Raw genomic sequence first — 21577 nt, 5'->3', positions numbered from 1 at the left:
TGTTTACATGGCTACATTTCTGTTACAGCTAAGAGACCATAATGCCATATAATCCTAAAAAACAAAATGAGGTAGCATGTTGTGGCCTATTCAAGCCAAAATCAGATATTCAATTCAAAATACACAAATGCCTATAAGTCCCCAGAAGGGAAGTTTGAATGTCACAGTTGTCTGGTGGGTTTTGCCTCATAAGTCACTGATTAAAAGCTGTCATGTGACAGCCAGACAGGACCTGAGGCTGATGTGCAAGCTGTGGCCTGAACCAAATGCCTTGCTGTCCTGCCCCGGGGCAAAATGGAGGAGGGATTTTTATGCCTGGCCATGGGGGGGCTTAGCAAGCTGCTGCAACGTTTAAGTGTCCTTGGTTTCCCCTTGGCAACAGTTCAAAACAAAAGAGCAGATACACATGTACTTGTCGCTAAAGCCTCTTTCACAGAACAAGGCCCTGTGAGGTGTCGTACTTGGAAAAAACAAACAAAAATGTTTGATGATATTCAATATTTATAGAATGATCAATACATTTCTGAAATGATTGCCTGTGTTGTTAAGGCCTCTGTGCCACAGGCCGCAACAAATCCATGAGCCTCATCATTTTACGGAATGACAGATTCAGTATTATAAACAAACGTGAGCACTTTTGTCTAATTTGAGGTGATCTACTACCAAAACACTCACCAGGTGCCAATGTAGACAAACCCTCAGATGAAGATAGTCCCAAACTAATGCACAGTTAACACCTGCCTGGTTACTGATAACTAAAACCTTTATTGCCCAGTTGAAAAGAACATATTTGTGGCCATTTTTTTAAAGCTACACACCTTCACTAGAGTTAATGTGAGTTGAAAGCTATAGAAAGGGCGAGTAAGAACGTTTTGACAGTTGGACTAAAGTATTTTTGTTTTTTCCCTTGGATTTATCATCAATGAATAAATTCGGAATAACGTCGGCTTTAAGGTTGAGACATTACAATATGGAGGAAAATAACTGTTCCCAAAAGGAGCAAATAAAATCCATTTTAAGTGTAGAAACATGATACTGTATTCCTGTATACAAATGTATATTAATACATGGATGAAAATAGTCCTAGATAAATACACTGTTTTAACACTTGTGTGAGAAGCGTGTACAAAAAAGGTTTTATTGAACAATTGTTTTAAACTGATTTAAAAAAAAGAAAATGATTCTACACATTTGTGATCGATTTTCAAAGGCGCACATCTTCAGTAGAAACAAAAGCCTGAGAGAGGATGAGACAGATGGTGTTGATGGCAGAATAATTTCAGCTTTATTTCGTAATCAGGTTATTTCCACATAATTAAATGATAACCCCAACATCACAGAGCTCTGTTTAAGCAACACAAGATTTATACACTAGCGTGAGTCAGCTCGAGAGGCCTCTACCTTAATTTGGACAAGTTTTCACCTCACGACTCAAAACTAAGGATAATCTCTCTAATTTCGCCTTGAGTTCACATCAGGCCAAGACAACGGCAGCAACCTGTTACATCCAAGCTCCAATTAAAAGAGTTAAGATGTAGGAGGCGTCCATTATCAGCTCCCTCTGAAGGACATCAAAGACCGAGGTGTAGTGAGAGTGCAGCTGCCCTGACGGTGTGAGTTTCTCCTCTCTCTCACTCCAGAGGAACTTGTTTGTGTTGAGGATGTTTACTGATCCCAGGAAAGACAAACAGCGTCTCTCTTGTTTGTAGGTTCTGCCTCTCAAACACGGAGCTGTGTTTGTGTGCGTGCGAGAGAGAGACACAGAGACAGAGAAAGACAGAGCGTCAGGATGTATTTTATTGTCTGGTCAGTGTTTGTCTTGTCTCTGTTGTTTCACTCCACCACCAAGTTTCCCATCAGACCCCGACGCAATTTATAACTGAGAAATAGAATTATTGAAAACATGCCACAAGACAGTTACAAAGATCGCAAGTCTCCAAAATGTAAAATATCTTAAATCTGCATCTTCATAAGTACTAACACCTTTTGATTATGATATGACGAATGATGGCTTTAAATTCATGACTGATCACATTTGTCACTCTGTTACATGCTATCAACAGCCAATCAAATGTTATAGTGCAGGAAAGCTACATGTCTCCTATTTAAATTGCACCTTCTCCTATACTGACCTGACTGTTTAGAAAATATTTTAGCTTGTTATTAGTCTTATCTTATTCATAACATTCTCTATTTCTGTGTCTGTGCTCTATTGCTGTGCGATCTTCAGCATGAAGATTATCTTATTTTTGTTATTTTACTTTACTTTTTTTTTTACCTATTAAGCACCTTGTAACTGGGTTTTAAAGGTTTATATTATTATTATTACTATTATTATTATTTCTATTAATGTTATTGATACCATTATTATTATTATTTATATAAAGAGTGGAGCTATAATACTTGTCCTGAACACATGGTGTCACTCTTTCTCATCGATGCAGACAGTCACTGGAGTCGGACCCTCAGACTTTTCTCTCCGGGGGTCTTTGTTACCACATTTATCACAAACCATCATTCTGTCAACTCACTGTTAACAATGTGTTTTTTGGCATAACTCACAAAAGTGTCACCATTCAATACAAGCACTCGTAATTTGTGTGAGGCACTTAAAAGTTATAGTTCTGCAAACACTCTTGGTTTACTATTATACTATGTTAGTATATCCTGTTTGAAATTGTTAAATGGGAAGTTGTATGTTGTACGTTTAGCAAAGACCTTTGTTTTTGGGCTATATCAATAATGCATTAATAATTTCTTAATATGTATTAAAGCAATGCTTTTCAACTTTTTTGGGGGTTTTTAATGTTATTTTGTGGTTTGTACTATAATAAACAATGGATACATCCCCCGTCTTTTTATTTAGGCTGAAGGCAACACAATAATGTAGGTGAAACTACTTGTTCATAGATGACACATCCTCAGTTGACCCCATGCGATGTTAAGATAAGTAGCCTCACTTCCTGGCTGTCTTATGACATACAGACCAATTGATGTCTGTATTACCACCACGTCTCTTTCTGTTGGCTTGTATCAGCAAAGGTCACTTTGTACTGAGCTTCCTACCACAGCTATAAATCCTGGGGGAAACAGGCTTTCACAGAGAGGTTTTATGGCACAGAGAATTCCCTTCTATTCTGCAGGGGGGGGGGGGGGGGGGGGGGGTTGCTGCTTTACACCCAGTGCTCATGTGTCTGAGGTCTTTTAACTGGAACAGTCCCAAATTATACTTCTTTTTTAATATTAAGCATCCACAATACAGATATTTGTGCATTTTATTAAAGACAGATACTGTTTCCAATTAAGCCAGTTTGCCAATCGACTAAAAGATTATTGTCAGCAATCAGAAATATCAAAGATTCACTGATTCCTGAATCCAAAGTATGAGTCTAATGATCATCGTAATAAACTCACAGTGAAGTAAATATGTATGAGTTTTGGGTGAAATAAGATATTTAAAGATGTCAGATGTGATATAAATAAAGTTTGTGCATCTTGTCACCGCTTGAACTGATTTCCTTTCAGATTTCACAACAATGTATGCAGATCCAAAGTATATACACTGTGCTATGTCAATCACAAATTGAAATGCTTCCATAAACTGATGACAAATACCACCTGTCACTTTAAGTGAGTGGGAGGTGTTTTAATATACATAATGGAGACACTTTGTAAAGTATTGTCCCTTTTAACTTTAGTTAGCCAGTGTAGAGACTAGTCTTCTAACAGGCAAAATTTGGACAGAAGTAATAATCTCAATAAAACCTTGCACAAAATGTCAGTCCAGTAACACTGGTATGTGTGTTTTGGGTCACATGACAGTGGTCCCGGATTTAACACATGTACAAGTAGCATTACTTTTCACATACACAATGAAATGTTACACTACATAGTGGTAGAACCAGCAATACACGCTAAGTGGAAGAACTCTGGTAAACTGGGAGTTTAGAGGATGAGCTAGTTAAAGTATGGATGACAGTAGAGGTTATGTACTCAGGAGTCAAAGTTATCAGAATAATATTACCTTACAGTGCCAAGCGTAGAAGTTCATTATGAAATTGGCTCATTTCAAAACCATATCATGTTTATGGTTTGATCATTGATATTTTCAATAGCTACATCTTTTAGCCGTTCATTTGAATGACTTAATGTAACACTGGGTAAATATCCATGGGAGTTAAGTCTTATTGTAATCTAATAAAATACATCACTATTTATAGGTTGATCATATTTTGTTTGGTGAATCTGCAAAGAAAATACAATGCAGCACAAAGTACAATATTCAATATGAAATGTAGCGAGGTAGTGGAATATAAGCAGAAGTATCAGTAGGTTTGGTAAACAATATGAATATGATTATAAAATGGTATCTTCTAATTTGAGCATCGTATACTAAATAGCAGTATAATATATGAATGCTATAACTATAAAAAGATGTATGTGTATGAATATAAATAGATATAAGCTCACAATAGAATACAATATGATATATATATTCATATCATATTGTATTCTATTGTATATATACTCAATCATAAGTATGTAACATTATTTATTATAATTTTTAATCTCATACTTGTTGTATTTAACATGTATGTTATTATAGTATTATGTGTAATGTGCCAAATTACATTTTCATCATAAAGAGTGAGAGTAGTAGAGATAAACTGAACCTTTAATAAACCATAATACAAATCCATATCAATAATTAACGATATGGATTTATTGTCTAGCCTTAATATGAATCAGAGTGAAGGCACCAATGCACAATGTGAACGTGTGTGTGTGTGCTTACATCTGGATGGTCTTCTTCTTCTCCTCCTTCTCCTCCACTTCTTCCTCTCCTCCTCCTCCTCCCTCTTCTTCTTCTCCTCCTTCCTGTGCTCCACCACCACGTCTCTCAGCTCGATACCACGTTCGCCCGAAACTGGGAAAGTCGCCCAGTGTGTGTTCGGAGGCTGAACTGCACCTGGGACGGAGCTGTGCGGTCCCCCCAGCGCCGAGGTAAACACATGTATTCACATTATAACGTGTGTATGTGTGTGTGTCTGTGACAAGGGTTATTCTAGTCACACACAGACACACATACACACACGGACCTCTTTGTGTTAGCGAGCCGAGCCGAGGCGCGCTAAGGTTAGCTGCTGCTTCCGGAAAACAACCTTCACGCAGGTAAGACGAGTTTCGGTGTCGCCTCGATCCCAACGAGCCGCTTTTATGGGAACAAACAAACATGGAGGATGAAGCCGCTCGTCACTTTGAGACGTGTGTGTGTTTCTCTGTCTGTCTGTCTCTGTGTGTGTGTGTGTGTCCTGTGTTTTTCACTGAGTTTACATGTGTCGCGTTCAGCTGCCGGTCGTGAAGGTGAAGTCAGACCGGAGCCGCTGATGTGTTCACGTCCATCTGAGACACGGGAACTTTCTGAGCTGCGCTGGTTCCTGGTGGTTCCCAGTCAAGAGATAAGCGTCAAACCAACAGCACTGGTCTGACACGAGGAGGGACACTGACTTATTTATGGTCCCAGTGAAACCACAACAGAGGGGGAGGCACATGAAGTAGACCTGTCTTCTAGTGAGCACATGTAATATTACTCTATTACATGTACAAATACTGCATTTGTACTTTAAATGAAACATACTATCAATATGGTTACATATCTTACTCCTGACAAGTATCATTATGTTGGCGCTTCAATATCAATTTACATCAATATTGAGTTATTTAGTTGTAAAAGTACACGTGATATGGACTTTTGGCAGATTTAGTTTATTTTACATTAGATGGCACGTTGAAAAGTGACAGTGTGATTGACAAATCTTAGAGAGACACTAAAATAAGACAATAGAATAAAAAATGTAGTCTTTTGTTTCATCTAAGTTTGTGTCAAGCACCAAATTGCAGTGAATAAATACACAAATCCTGCATTTGTGTTCTTCTTCAGTTAGACAGATATCCAGAGGCATCGTTATATGATTGTCTTGCAATGTGTCGATTATCACAGTATCACAAGTTACCCTGTAATTCCATCCCCTAATTTACACTAATATACAAGTATTGACCTTAAAATGTTCCAAATATTCAGAGTGTTCCTGTATATATTATAGTAATAGTTGATAGGTACATAAAAGAAGTAGTTTAATGTTGTCAACATCTATATGTACTGTTGGGTAAACAAAAACTACCGAACCGATTCCTTCAAACTGGAAGGATGTTGGGTATGTGGGATAACTGGTGACTCCCCTCACCAGTAGATGCATCATTATAGATTATACTGCCCAACAGTTTATGTAGCAGTTCACATCTCAAAGTACTTACTCAAAGTACTGCTCACAAAGTACTTGTGTACTCAAGCAAAGAATTTGACTACTTCTTACGCCACTGGTCAAAATGTAAAATCTATCAAATTCAGTCCATCGACTATTGCTGTTGTTTTCATGACACCTCATGACACCTCTGCAGCTGCTGATGCATCATAATGTTCTCGGAAAATACAAGAAGACAGAAAATCTGAAGATCTTTGGAGACATGTTGTTGCATTTGGGGAGTCTGTATCGACAAATAGCATGTTCAAACTTTATCCAGAAGCTGCATCTTTGGAAGATCCCTTGAGAAAGTAGCTACCTTTTTCCTTTATGCTGAACACAATGGGGACATCCAGAGTTAAACCCATGGGTGGCGTTTGTGATGTTTTTGTCCCTGGTTTCTGTACAGTTGGAGCTTAACCTCCATGTGTGATATGTTCCGGAGACACTGGTACCACAGCACGTCTGTGGCTGGTTGGGTCGTGTGAAAGCTCAAACCAGGAGGAAGCTGGAGTGGGAAACTCTTTGGAGGATGGTGGTTTTAATGTCACTTGGACAGGTGGACTTATTTCCTGCCTATGTGCAATGCAAATATAGGTCATTATATTTAAAGCAGGAGACGTTGCCTGCTGTGCAGCTGTTACATAATGTCCAGACAGTGCTCAAAATAGATGAATCATATGGCGGATATGATAGTTTTTATTTTTAGAAAGAGAGGAAAGACTATTTTTAACTTAGGGTAGAAACTATTCAATTCATCTCTAGTGACAAGTGACAGGATGAAGCTATTCAAGTCTAATTTTGGCCTTGTTAGAGCTTTTTGCTGATGTTATCCTGAGACACTGAGGAGCGTAGTCGTTCATCTTTAGGTAGATGTGTCTTTCTTTTTCCATTTCATGTGCAGCGTCCGTGTGTAATGTCTATTTCTAACTCCAGACATTGGTGTAAGCAGAAGCGAGCGTGACACACCTCCTGTCTCACCGGGTGGAGAAATTGTTTGTTCTTGCGGCTTCACCTGTGTTCACCGAGGGTGTGGCAGCGCATGTGACTGACTCATATCAACCATCAAAGCGAGTGATTCGGCTCAGCCTCGAACGGAACGCCACCATGTGTAATCCTCTGGGAGACTCGAGGATACTGCAGGGCCACAGACCTTTCTCCGGAAAGCCCAGACTGTCACATGAGCACAAGACTTTGGACTAGGCGTCCCCACATCACGATTGCTTTGAACTGTGCTTGACTCTCGACCGGTAAAAATCACATTTCATGCCATCTATGGCAAACCTGTCTTCTTGTCTTAGTTTTATAAGCATGAACTCTAACACTAGTTGGAGAAATATTTCTTTTAAGTGTGGGATTCATGGGAAATAATTTTCTTGTTCCAGTGTAGGATTAGGATTAATCTATATCTTGTTATGTAAGCTGCTTTCAGACCTGAACTGAACCCCGGACATTTTCCTTGAAATTTTCTAGAGGGGCTTTATGTGAGAACACAAGTGTCAGAGTCATGCTCCGGATGTTTTTTGGAATTTTTCCTGCCATCCCCCTCCAAGTAAAATGTCCGGATAATGTCTGAGTGAGGCCATGTGAGAAAAACAGCTCGAGCTTGTCTGGAAAATCCACTGCAAGCGACTGGGCACGTTGATGACGTCTCTAACTGAAAACTTTCAAAAAAGAATACAAAAGAATACAAATATCTTTATCTACTTTCCATGCACCACCTCTGAACAGAATATTCCAGTTTCCTATTGTGGTTAAAATGTCTGACCTGAGCAATCTCCTGCTACGCTCTACATATGTGAATGGCAAACTCGAGGACTTTTTTCAAGACGAGTTTATCTCTGAGTTTAGTCTGAAAATCATAGATAATGTCTGATAGAACACAGTAATGTATTTAGAATGCCTGTTGTAGCTGCTGTGTCAAACTAACATCTTGTCATTTTCTTTAGTACTGCATTAATAGTTTGCCTGGTTAAATGAAGGAAAATGGTGAAACTTGCTCATCTCAGTCTGAGGTTACGTTTTGCTTGACCTTTCTGACCAATAGTCCAGAGCCCAGAGATAAGAAATGATTGAGCAACTGTTAAAAGCTGAAGTCGTGCATTGGTCAACTGGAACTCTGTAATGTTTGTCGTTTTTTGGGGGGAAAATGGCTCAAACAATCATCCAATTACAAAAACCTTGTCTGATTTTTGTTGGCCTAGAAAATATTTCACGTACACTGCCAGAAAATAATGAACACTCCCAGTCCACCTTCCCTAGAGCCCAAGGTAACGTATTCAAAATGCAGAATGTTATCAGTCAAAACCTCTGAGATATTCTGTTTATTAACCTTATAACTGGATAGGTAAAGTTGTGAGTCGAGTAATTGATTAACCGACAAATCAATCGATCGACTTATCGTGTCTTCACTGCTCTTTTTTGGTTTACGCTGAACCATCTCGACAAGTCTCCATTACATGTGGAAGATCCCAAGAATGACGAGTACCTTTTAATGATTTCATGCTGCATCCTTGACAAACGTAGTGATCAGCTGTCGTGTTTGTGTGGGAACCGGGGGGGGTTGATAGATAGCTTCCGAGTCAGCCACCTCTGGAAATCGCTCTATCTGCTGTGACTCCCAACTAGTGACTATCAGAAAGCAAATGCTGCACCTTAAGAATACAGCAGTAGACACCCAATTTGATGGGAATGAGGCTGTGAATGCTTTTAATAATAAGAGAACCTGCTTTGCCCTTTTACAGTGGAACACTTTGTGTTTAACATGAGGGTAATGAGTTAACATCTCATGGTCTCATTGGTGCAGCAGGTCATGTGGTTTCTAAATAAGTGGCGCTCAGCCTAGTTTCTACTGTGCTTCTCTCCCGGAGCTACAGGATCCATGGCCCGCTATCCATTACAGCACAAGGTATCACTTGCAAAAAGTAAAGACAAAGAGAGAAAGAAGTCCTGTGTGACCTCAGCCGGGATGCATGTGTGTGTGTGTGGAAAGACGTGTGCGCACACACTTGTAATCAGGCTTGTGTGTTTGCAATCAGTCATTCGCCTATAGAGAGTACTTTACCTGGAGTAGTGCAACATCAGCAGTCTTAGAACCCGAACACACACATACGCGCACATAGACATAAATATACACACATTTGCTGGAGAGAGGCAGAAGGAGCACTTCTCTTTCCCTCTCTCTGCCTAGTTACACGATTCCCCTCTGCATTCCTGACACCGGTGCACGCACACACACACATACACAGGCACACAGGCACACACACATTATTGTGACGGTGTGCTGCTGGAGAGGCAGGGCTCTGGTTTCATTCGAGCTTCAGGCAGCCGCTATGTTAGAGCCTTGTGTTTGTGTGCGGTGGCTACTGGGTGCTTGACAACAAAGATATCATCTCGGGTGAGTCGCTCCAAAGTATTCACACTGAGGTAAAAGCAGTTCTTTTGTGGCTGAGATATGGACTGGCTCTTTTTTTCATCTGTGGTTATGTGCAAGGTACAAGGTTCCTTTACTACTTTGTATATTCAGGATCAAATTTGTGATCTTAAAGTAGCATTTTGTGGTGTGTTGAATGTTTCTGTGTCTCTCGTGCCACTCACCCATTAGGTCATAAGTGCTCAGCTCAAAAACTCCTCACTTATGTTGCAAAAAAAGTAATTTATTGCAACGCATTTACATTTCAGTCGATTTAGTATCTGCTGTGGTCTCCGTGGAAGCCCTTTTAACCTTGCCTCCTATGGATGAAATCTATTTTACAAAGTAGATTTCATGAGCTGAGACTTAATATATTTTGGATTGATTCATGAAATACCATTTTTTTTTTTTGTAGTGAGCAACATAAAAGTTTCAACAAAGAATGTGTTTCCAATCAGCACTCGCCTTATGAGAAGGCATTAAAGGAGATTAGGATTGGCACAAAGGGCTGGGGACCACTGCTGATTGGGTGTAAGGGGTCATTAGTGATGGGGGTTAAATTTCTGCTCAGTTCACTCAAAATTCTTACTCTCGTGTAGTGCCATGTCTTTGTTCCTTCCCATTAGCAGGGCTTTGACTTAAGTCCCGCTCTCCTGCCTAATTTCACAGTTTTCGCCCTTTTCTGAGCGTGGTGACTTTTAGCTGAGATGAGAATTCCCTTTGTCCCTCAGGAAACTTGCTGAGAGGAAGCAGCTGTGGCTTGCTGCCTTATTGCTGCTGCTCAATGGATTTGTCATTTCCTGTGGAGCTGGCCAGTATGAGTAGGAATAGTCCAAACTCTCCAATAGACTAAACTGTGCTTCTCCTTCTCAACAGAAAAAAAACAAATGAAGACAAGGAGAAGCTGACGACTCTGGATTGTTGTTTCACTTTCACTATGGATTCAGCTTTGGAGATGCAGAAATAGACTTTTACAAGAGACTGTTTCTGAGGAGATAAGATCTAAGAGGACACTGAGGTTTGGACTGAGCACCCTCAGCCAATGGCTACTACAATAGAAACCAAAGGTACCAGCAGCAGCTGCAGCAGTGCTGCAGGACTCTCATGGGCACGGGTCTGTAAGGAGTGTGGCCAGCAGCATGAGGGCCAGGAGAGTCACCTGTATGAGTACCAGGACGAGGTGGACGACGAGCTGGTCTGCCACATCTGTTTGCAGCCCCTGCTCAAACCCATGGACACCCCTTGTGGCCACACATACTGCTTTCACTGTCTGAGCAACTTCTTAAAAGAGCAGGACTTCTGCCCCGTGGACCGCCAGCGGCTGCAGTTGCATCAGTGCCGTCCCTCCAGCCTGCTGGTCAGGAACCTACTGGATAAGCTGGTCGTAATGTGTCCTCACTTCGACGAGTGCCAGCAGCAGATGCAGCGCTGTGAACTTCAGCCTCACTTGCACAACAGGTAAGACTCAGGTGGAGACGTACTTGTTGTCATGGCTGCAAGCTCTCGGTATATAGTTAGACCTCTGGATAAGATGATCAAGTGCAGTAGGATCTAAACCTATGAGCAATGTCTGCAAAGAATACTGTGTATTCCCTGTACACATTAAATACAAAGGTTGTTCCCATTATCATTAACAGCCATACAGTGTAATATAAGCCTGTGTCATAGTTGAACTGATCAGCACCGAGCACTGGGAGAAATCCCGCCACATTTGATCATCTGGATCTTACATTTTTTTTTTAAAGTGGATAAAAATGTTTTTATCCTCTGTGTCAGTCTCTTGACTGACCGTGTCTATCATGAGAGCATGCATATTAAAGTGAAGGTGTTTGGGTACAAGGATCCTAGGGCAATCACAGTATCAAATTATTAATTGATTGAGACAACATGAAGCATTCAAGTTGTATCTATTTATTGTAAATATTTTGAGTGGAGCACTGTATATGTTGTGTTTCTAAATTATTATTTTTGTAAAGCCCCCCCCATAACTGTGTCTGACACAGACTGTGGAATGTGAAATAACTATCATTAGCGTTAACTCAACCAGGTCCAGTTGACCTGTTGTTTAGCATTTAGATATACCATGACCTGGATGACTGAGGATCTCCACAGACAAACTATCATTAGCGTTTGCTTCTCCTCTTTGGAGGTGTTGCATTCATTCCTGGTCAGAGCCTCAGTTCCTCTACGAACACACTAACTTATTATTAATGAGCTCAAGAAGAGGTGCAGGGTATTTAAGTTGTTTTTCACATGGCCGGCATGGTGCTTATCATCCCAGCCATGATGTAGTTGGTTGTGGGGGGGCGGATAGTCCTGCTGTCGCCTCTCTGTGCAAACAACGAGGAGGCAATGTTCAGGCATGGGAGCATGCGTCCGTCGCAGCACTCTGACTGACTTAATCAGACTCAGTGCATCTCACCCAGACAACCTGCAATGCAGTGAAATTGTCTATTCATCTGCACAGAGCTTCTGTTCAAACCCTGTGCATTAATACATCCTTTTTCTTTTTACGCTCTCCCCTTTCCGCTTGAAAACACTCCACATTGATTTTCTTTCTCCCTGTTTTCCCAGTCATCTGGCACTCTTCCAAACTAGAGACATAAAATAAAATCTCTCCATTGCAAAGATGCTTATTCTCATGTGATGTGTCCAAAGCTTACTTCAGACATGCATATGTGGAAAAGCAGACATCTTAGTCAGTTGCTCTGGAAATATTCCTGGACTTTTCCTGCCAGAGCCTTGTCAAATGTCTGAAAAATGTCAGAATGAGCCCGTTAGAGAATACAACAGGAAAGTAGTTGAAAGCTGATGTTTCTAATTTAAAAGAAGCGATAACTAGTATCTCAGGATTAAAAGTGTTGCCATAGATAAAGAAGATGTCAACTTGGAAAGAGACTCGAGAGCTTTTGGTAAAAAGGGCCACAGCCGTGTTGATTGTGTTTTCCACTGTGAAATGTATGTCATGAACTGTCTCCTTCATGCTCTAACTAGACGCCAGCCCTCGCCTGTATGCTCTGGACATTTTCCTGTTATTGTGACAATGTCCGACTCAGACAATCTCCTGCTGCGTTCTTCATATGTGCAAAGCAAACTCAAGAAAATGAAATCTTTTCTACTAGTTTCCTCTTTGTCCCTGTCTTTCCACAGATGTCCTGTTTTCAGAAGACTGAAGGAGGAAGCCGAGAAAAGGAAGAGGCCCTCGTGGAATGAGTTAAAGGGACGCAAGAGTGACGGGGAGTCGCCCGGTGATGCTAAACACTCGGCAACGTTGTCAGCTCGAAATCCCAGCCGGGATCAGCCTGAGCCTGGGCTGATTAATCCTGCCTATGAGGAGAGTGAGGATGGTATGAGGTCTTTTTTACCTTTTTATAAAAGTGAGCCAGTCACAATAGTCTGTGTTCTGTATTAACATGATGATTACAATCACTACGTTATAGCAGGCTGGTCCAACTCTTTGGCAGTGACAGTGAATAATGTTTATGGAAGATCCCAGACGTGGTGGAATTAGTTTCCCCGCTCGGCCGATTGCAGAAAACTGAAATCCCCGTGCTCACCCTCTCCAGTGGGGGCTGTTGTCACAAAACACGGACGGGAAGTGCTGATGTTTATAGCCTGAAGGTTTTGATTCTTAGTCTGTCACAGGTGAATCACCAGCCTAGACATAGAAAAATGTGCCAGCTCACACATTTCTGTCTGTACGAGGGAAAAGCTGATTAAGAAACTGACGAGATATTTCCACAGACCAAAGTTCAATGAAATCTAGTTTCCAGGCAACTGATAATCCCAGAGACGTGTGTATTTAGACAAATCACTGCTGCGTGCTCTTAGATCAAATAAATAAAAATTTGAAGTACAACGAGGTTACACTTTTTAATCTAATTGAATTATATATGTATTGATTGTTACTTTTTTATTTTAAATGTCGGCATGTTGACTCATCCATGTTTTACTACCTCTGCAGTCAGCTGGGTGCTTGTCTTTGCTTGAGGGACTTCACTGTTAGAGGAGTTTGCGGCAGCATACAAACATTTGTATGATCTCTGTGTACGTACAGACCAGTTCCAAGGTGGAGAAAGTTTAGTGTAGTTCAGTTTACTGAAACTTTCCCTATCGTACTCTGATGAAAACAGGAAGACGTCCCCTCTGCTTCTCTCAGTTTCCGATCCCTTTTCCTGTTTTCTGTGCTCCGTGAGAACTGTCGTCACCTTAAGTTCAAATGAATTCTACTACCGCTGTGTCACTATTTGTAAAGATTTCTCCAGAATTATTTGATAAGCAGATCAGTTTTTAATCTCTGTGTAGTGAAGAGATTGGTACAAGATATTCTCCATTTATCCAAACACGGAAGATTTATGTGCAGTTAGATTTTTCGATAAGATTTTCAAATCATAATTTAAAATATCTGTAAGGTACTTAATTGACAAAGAACTGAAGAGCTATTTTTCAGTTATTACTACATAATGGTTACTTTAAATCTCTCTTACTAGGTATCTTTTCACACCTCTGTCCATCACTTGTGTAGTTTATTTCGTAACATTGTAAAGTAATGTCAATATAAAGATGTGGCAAGATAAAGTCAGTCAGGGAAGCTGTAAACTAGCAAACAGTGTGTGTGTGTGTGTGTGTGTGTGTGTATGTGTGTATGTGTGTATGTGTATGTGTGTATGTGTGTGTGTGTATGTGTTGTGTGTGTGTGTGTGTGTGTGTGTGTGTGTGTGTGTGTGTGTGTGTGTGTGTGTGTGTGTGTGTGTGTGTGTGTGTGTGTGTGTGTGTGTGTGTGTGTGTGTGTGTGTGTGTGTGTGTGTGTGTGTGTGTGTGTGTGTGTGTGTGTGTGTGTGTTTGTTTTTTGGGGGATCCATTGCTGATCACAATCAATACTTAAATGAAGAAATTAATACCTAACATGTCACTTGTGTGCTTTCAGTATTTTAAAATGTATATCTCTCCTATGGAATCGGAGAATGGATATTATAAAAGCTGAGATTTAGCCATATTAATTCCACTTGCTCCTCTGTCCCTCTGCCCCTCCAGATAACACCCCTCTGCGGTCTAGTCTGGTGGCCGAGGCCAACATGGTGGAACTGTTCAGAGAGGAGCCGGAGGAGGAGCTGGGCTTCCGCATCGTGGGGGGGAAAGACACACCGCTGGGGAACATAGTGATCCAGGAGATTGTCCGGGACTCACTGGCAGGGCGTGATGGCAGACTGGCCCCAGGGGACCATATCTTAGAGGTGAGAGGGACTCATGAACCTGCGGAAAGTGTTGAGATAATACAGGCTGTGATGTCACATGATCATCTCTTATTCATCAGAGGAATTCCGAAGTGTTCCAGTGGAATTGTCGATATCCTGACACGCTTCAAATCAGCATATTTCTGCATTAACTCCTTGTTAACGGAGTCTCATTGTCCTGTATACCCAGTGCTCTTCTGCTGGGAACGAGGAAGTAGACATTCAAGATAAACAAGTTTTAGCTCCATGGTAACAAGGTGTGGTTTGTTATTGCTGCGGGCAAACGGGTCATATCAGTGTAAACAACTCTACCTGGTGGCTGTCACTGATTGACTTTGAGAGGGTCAGGGTCCAAATATAAAGTACATTGAACTTCCATTTCCCTTGTTATTTAATCAGTTATTAGGTAATGATATGACGGGCTCTCTGGAAGTGGACATAGAGGAGAGTAGAAGGACAGAATATGATTTTAATAACTTATGGCTTCCTCTCCTCCTTGAATTTCGACCCTCCGGATCCACATGGTTCCACGGTAAAATGAGCTGAAATTTCAGCCTGGGCTCTGGCCCCCCTCCCTCAGTGTGTCCTCTCCTGCCTGCAGGACATGGAACATTAGCCACAGTTTTTTTTTTATATTTTCTATTTGGCTCTGTGGGAAGCTGGTGCACGTGAAGAGAGATGAGGGCAGATTGCATCACAGATCTCTTGAAACTCTATCTTTCTCTTCCCCCTGAACTGATGCATTCATTTCAGTTTCGCTCAAATTTCACATCAGATTCTCAGGACACTTTGACAGTCTCATCATTTAAACTGTGAAAATAAACAAGTAGTAAATGTAACTTCTTAGCTTGACAGAAAACTTGTCCCAGCGTCAGTCTTCATTTACAGTTTGACTGCAGTGTCTCTGTTCCTCCCTGTGGTGTTGTGTACACAGGTGAATGATATCAGCTTGGCTTCAGTCCCCCACGCACGGGCCGTCGCAGTGCTGCGGCAGCCTTCCCTCCTCAGACTCACCGTCATGCAGGAGAAAGGTTTCAAAACAAGGGATCCACGGTCTGATCATCACGCTCCCTCGTCCACCACTTCCACCGCCCTGCAGCCCTCTCAGAGTCCCCACGGCAACGCTACCTCCAGCCACAACCCCGGCACAGTCCTGCAGGTGACGCTGATGAAGAGTCAGCGCAGCGAACCGCTCGGAATCAAACTCATCCGCAAATCGGACGAGAGCGGGGTTTTCATCCTGGACTTGTTGTCTGGGGGTTTGGCAGCAAAAGATGGAAAACTGAGGAACAATGACAAAGTATTGGCCATTAATGGACACGACCTTAGACATGGTACACCGGAGAGCGCTGCCCAGATCATACAGGTATATTAAAGGCAGGTTTTTATGTAATAATGTGGTTGTGTGCATGGACTGGTTTGTGTTGCTGCATTTATGGAATTTAAGACACTTAAAATGTTTGATTTAGTTGGCAAATGAATCACAATAATGACCTTGAATCGCTCTGTTGAATACATACCACAGACAAGGCAGAGCAATTGTACACATGATATTTTAATAAGTGAAAAACATTCCGGGATCTGCCCCTCAATGTGCATCTACACCAAAAGTGTATGGGTTCTTCCCCAGGACCAGGCCTGGCCCCTCACCCTGGTGGTTATCATAAGTTTCAAAGTTGCTGCTTAATCCTGCTCACAAAATAAGCAGCAATAAAGCGATTTGGGTGAAAGCATAACTTACTTGTCAGAATGGAGTTTTTTTGTGAGAAATTCCAACCCAAGAGCGACACAAAGAAGATGAACAACATGCAAACAGATCATCTCAATCCTCGATTCAGTCTCTTTTTATTGGTTTTTAGTTTCCAACAAGTATTTCCAAGGAACAATCACTGCTTTCAGATACTTTGTAATTATGCAATGTGCACAAAAAAAGTTTTCCCCGTTTAGAGGCTGCAGCGCTCATTAAATCACACATTGTGAAAGTGATTAAAACAAGGTTCCAAGTAGTCGGGCTGCTAATGTGACTGATTTAACATGATTCAAACTGTCTTGACAATGGATATTCTGTGGAAGTAATTGCTTTTCCTTTGTGCGCATTAAGGCCAGTGAGGTACGTGTGAACTTTGTGGTGATGAGACCTGCAGAGACTCAGGAGGACGGAGGAAGCAGCAGAGAGGGACAACAGGGACGAGCAGCGAGGAGGGCGCCTGATCCCCAGTACTTCAGACGACAGTCCACCTACATGAAGGTAATATAAAGAGTATTAACTCTCAAACTAAGAGAAATTACTCCTGTCTCCTTTTTATCATTCATATTTTAGATCACATTATTTTGTTGTTGCCCATAACCAGGAGTAAATGGCTCCAATTTCAACTTCTTCTTAGATCCTTAAGTACAATGCTGGTCACAGTATCTAACAAACGTTGCACATTTATGTTAACACAACGTAGTCGTGATGGCCGCTCCTTTGTCGGTCACACTCAGTTGTACCATACACTGTTAGTAGAAAGAATAGCAACCCCCGAGTTGGGGGTGAGAAGCTTTGAGAGCAGACACCTGCGTCGGTGTGCAGAGATGAAAGCGGCTCTCAGGGGCCTCCCTCTGTCCTGATCAAAAGGCCCGGGGTGCTGCTCACTCTACTGCTACACAGCCACTGGCTTGTTGTGTTTTGCTTGTTTCTATGGGTGGCAGAGGATCAAAGCTGGTAACAGTTAGCTTTCGCCTGCAGAGTGGAGCCTTTTCGTCTTGCTGGGGGGGGTGGGCTCCCTGCTGGGGAGGAGGAAGAGACCCCACCTCCCCCAAGCTTCCCTTCTGATGGTTTACAGACTCAGGAAAGAAACAAGGGGGCTGGTTGGAACTGTCATTTTCCACACATCTCCTCCTCTACGAGAGCCTAGTGTTGATCCTCACACGTTCCCTCTTCCCTTAGTTCTCAGCTCCCACTCAAGTGTTTCACATTTGTTTCTACGAGAATCAATTAAGTCAAAAGATCCTTGAGGGGCTGAAGTAAATTGACATGTTCTCTCAAACAAGATAGGATTAAAGTATTTAGCAATAAAGTTTGTCAAGAATATGATGAACTTGAAAAAGTGCAGCATAACTTTAAAAATCCAAACTGTGATGTTGATAAATATATTTGTCATTGCTTCATTTTAATCTGCCTCATTGTTCATGCAGGATCCCCCGGGCGGGTTTTCCAGCCATGAGAAGACTGTGAGTCTGAAGAAGGAGCCTCGGCTTTCACTGGGCATCACCATTGCCGGGGGGAGGGACTGTCGCAGCCGCCTGCCTGTTTACATCACAAGTGTGCAGCCTGTTGGCTGTCTGCACCGAGATGGAACCATCAAAAAAGGTAGGAAGGAACATCTGCCATTTTAACTTTGAATAAGGGATTTGACTTAAAGATAAAGACATTAAACCAGGACTACAACTAACTATTGGTTAGTTGTACATCAACTCATGACATGTTAAAGCTCAAAGCAATCAACCTTCTACTCAATGAATCAACTGATGTCTAATGTTGAAAACAAAGATCCCCTGAACTAACAGTTGTCTTCACGACATCACGTGTTTCCTCAGGTGACATTCTCCTGAGCATCAACGGTGTGGATCTGACCCAGTTCACCTACAACGAGGCCGTGTCGGTGCTGAAGGCTCAGACAGCTCAGTCCCAGGTGGTGCTGCGAGTCATCCAGACGCTCTCCGATGACACAGAGGAGGAAGCCGAGGCCGCCACCATGGACGAACTGGACCTAATGGACGACCCGCGAGATGACGCCCTCAACTGGACGCCGCTGTGGACTCGGTGGCTGGGATTACCGAGGTAGAGAAGCTTTCATTGCCACCAGTTCCTGGAGGGTCTGTCCTTTGTGTGAAAAAGTTAATTCTGACCGTGTCCTCGTTGTCACAGTCACATGCACTGGTGCCGGGACATCGTCCTGCAGAAGACCAACAACGAGAGCTGGGGCTTCAGTATCGTCGGGGGGTACGAGGAGAGCCACGGCCAGCAGCCTTTCTTCATCAAAACCATTGTGCCTGGTACACCTGCTCAGTTTGACGGGCGCCTCAAGTAAGTTCATCCCAGTTTGACTCCAGTATGATCTGCTCCCGTGTCCTTTCATCGCTCTGACTGGCCTGTGGTTCTCTCCAGGTGCGGTGATGAGATTGTGGCGGTGAACGGATCCACGACGGTGGGAATGAACAACTCGTCTCTCATCCCCATGCTCAAGCTGCAGAAGAACAAAGTCACGCTGACTGTGGTGTCGTGGCCCGGGAGCCTAGTGTAGAACACACAAGCACGTTCACTCTCTAATCCTTTCTCTCTCTCTCTCTCTCTCACACACACACACACACACTCTGCCCTGTTCAGCTGCATTCTTGACTGGGCCACTCATTGACTCTTCCATATGTAACTCACTGTTTGGTTACGTTCTTGTTCGGGCTTTTGATTGGTCATGTAACACGTGTGTACATATGAGCCGTCCTGTGTGCAGGTGCCTGTTTGTGTCAGTGTCTGGTGAACTCGCAGGGCAGTGGAATCAGGGTGCAAAGATGATGACAATCAGTGAAGTACTAAAAACGGCTACGGACGAACTGGAAGGATTGTGGTTCTTTTTTTCAGATGCCAGTTTTACCCTCTTCTGAAGCTTTATCTATATTTTAGCTTAAATACGTTGGATGATGTTATCGTTTAGTGGTGACTTGATTCAAGTGATTCACATAAACAGAATCCAAAGATGAAATGTAGATCTGACAGATCATGTAGAAAGTTATGTATTGATGAATAGTAGGTGACTATATATATATATATAAAAGAAAATGGCTGAGTGTAAAGTCTGATGCCAAAGACAGGAAAAAAAACCTCTTTTAACTGGTGTATCACTAGTGTGATTTTTATCAACTTTATTTTTATTGCACTTGCAAATTAAACAATTAAGCCATGTTGGAAAAGTAAGAATGGATTATAAAAAAACATGTAGATAATTTTAAAGGTAAATAAAAGGACTACACTCACATTTGGTCTGAAACTGACACTGGCTGGATTCCAATGGGAACATTCTGTTGAGAAATCGGAGGTTCGGTCTTATTCAAGCCATAAAAGTGATCAGTTTAAAGAACTCTCCTGAAAAAGTCACTTGAAACCTGCGTGGACCATTTTACCAGAACTGCATGGGTAGGAAACAGCTTGGGTCCAAGTTTATTTCCTGTTAGTTCTTATTTTAGCTACAGGAAATAAACTAGGACACATTATGATAGTTGTTTTGCGTCTAAAGAAGCGAATAAACCTGTGATGAATGTTTGGCATTGATGCATAAACAAGAGACTTTTTGCCATTTGATCCATGTCCCTGTATGAGCGCTCTGTATTTAAAATGCCTCCAACTGATGGACTCTGACAAGTGGGTGCCTTGTCGACACTGAAGGACAAACCAGAACGTATACTTGCCTTAAATTGCCGCTCTACCAAAATGTGTTTGCTCATTCTTTTCCTGTCATGATAAAAGTGTATTTACATTGAATATGAATTTGAAGATGAATGGCCTGGTCCAGATGAATTTACTCTTTGTGTCAACACATTCCCAGTGGCCTTTTCTTGTATCTTAACTGGTGCGAGATTTATAGAATAATCCAGAATATCACCACAGAATTAGTTTTTGATTCAGAGTGACTCTGAAATATTAAGTGTCTGCGTTGGCCTGTCCAATGTTACATTATGTTCAATAAAATCATAATAATAACCCTTGCGATTCTTCTGTTTATACAATCAATCATTCAACTTTAATAACATAGCACATTATGAATAATTCAATGTATTTACGGGTGTTTGATTAGAATAGAATATCAACATACTTTTTAAAAGGAAAATAAATAAAACCTTATAATGATTAACACTACATAAAAGCCAAACTAAATAGTTGGATTTTTAATGTACATTTATTGTTGCTGTGTCCCGTTCAACTGGAATATAAAACATCCATTGTAAACTGCAGGATGAGTGCAAATGGTGCTTTACCACAGTCAGATGTACAATAAACTGTACAGTGACCCCTGGTGGACACAAACTGCAGAATAAAGAAGGGACCCAGGCTCCAGCTGACCAATTAGAGACTCATGAGAAAACTCATTATATAGTTTTAAAAAAAAGGCACAAACACGAGTTTTCAAATGTCTGAACATCATCTTTGGACAAAGAGTCTTCGTACAAAATCAGACTTAAGTGGTTCAGAGCAATGATTGAGTATGAATGTAGAGGTTAAATGTAGAGTGTGACGTTCACATATCTGAATATCTTATTGTTTAAACACTGACCAGTACAACTGGCTACACATTGCAGAAAGAACATAGGAAAGTCAAACAGAAACAGACGATCAACATAGTGACAAGTAGCCAGAGGTGGACGTGTTCAAGCCTTTCAATGATGAACAAATACTCTGGTGCAGGTTTAAGTCTTGTATCACAGAGTAACATTTTAAAGTATTATCAGCAAAAGATTTTTTGCATTGTCCAGAAATATGTATAACTAACATCCTGAAAGAGGATTTTGCTTCTTAAATGTGCACAAGATATTTTGTGCACAGTAAATAAAATGTTTTTACTCTTCAGGATCTGACTGGATGTAACTGAGGAGGT

General features: G+C 41.5%; 1 protein-coding gene and 1 long non-coding RNA gene across 5 annotated transcripts; one reads left to right on the top strand and one right to left on the bottom strand.

Annotated features, from left to right (window-relative positions):
* Positions 1 to 1262: 1262 nt before the first annotated feature.
* LOC133958623 (uncharacterized) lies at positions 1263 to 4908 on the bottom strand. Its single transcript, XR_009921712.1, has 2 exons — positions 4796 to 4908; positions 1263 to 1731 (listed from the first exon to the last, which is right to left on the bottom strand). It is a non-coding gene; the product is annotated as an uncharacterized LOC133958623 (long non-coding RNA).
* Positions 4887 to 20685, top strand: lnx2b (ligand of numb-protein X 2b). Of its 4 annotated transcripts, none has more exons than XM_062393518.1 (10): positions 4887 to 5004; positions 10591 to 11172; positions 12865 to 13061; positions 14749 to 14948; positions 15883 to 16314; positions 17050 to 17196; positions 18126 to 18300; positions 18528 to 18771; positions 18859 to 19017; positions 19099 to 20685. In XM_062393518.1, the coding sequence occupies exons 2-10, from the start codon at positions 10757 to 10759 to the stop codon at positions 19232 to 19234; spliced, it is 2106 nt and encodes a 701-aa protein (XP_062249502.1). In that variant the 5' UTR covers positions 4887 to 5004; positions 10591 to 10756; the 3' UTR covers positions 19235 to 20685. The 4 variants fall into 4 exon arrangements, with proteins under 4 accessions (XP_062249502.1, XP_062249500.1, XP_062249501.1 ...); XM_062393516.1 differs by lacking the exon at positions 4887 to 5004 and adding an exon at positions 5049 to 5172; XM_062393517.1 differs by lacking the exon at positions 4887 to 5004 and adding an exon at positions 9614 to 9699.
* The last annotated feature ends 892 nt before the right edge of the window (positions 20686 to 21577 follow it).

The sequence above is a fragment of the Platichthys flesus genome, chromosome 8 (genome assembly GCF_949316205.1).
Source record: "Platichthys flesus chromosome 8, fPlaFle2.1, whole genome shotgun sequence".
In the NCBI taxonomy this organism is placed as follows: domain Eukaryota; kingdom Metazoa; phylum Chordata; class Actinopteri; order Pleuronectiformes; family Pleuronectidae; genus Platichthys; species Platichthys flesus.
The sequence above is the reverse complement of the archived record's forward strand: the minus strand, read 5'-3'. Positions and strand labels throughout refer to the sequence as shown.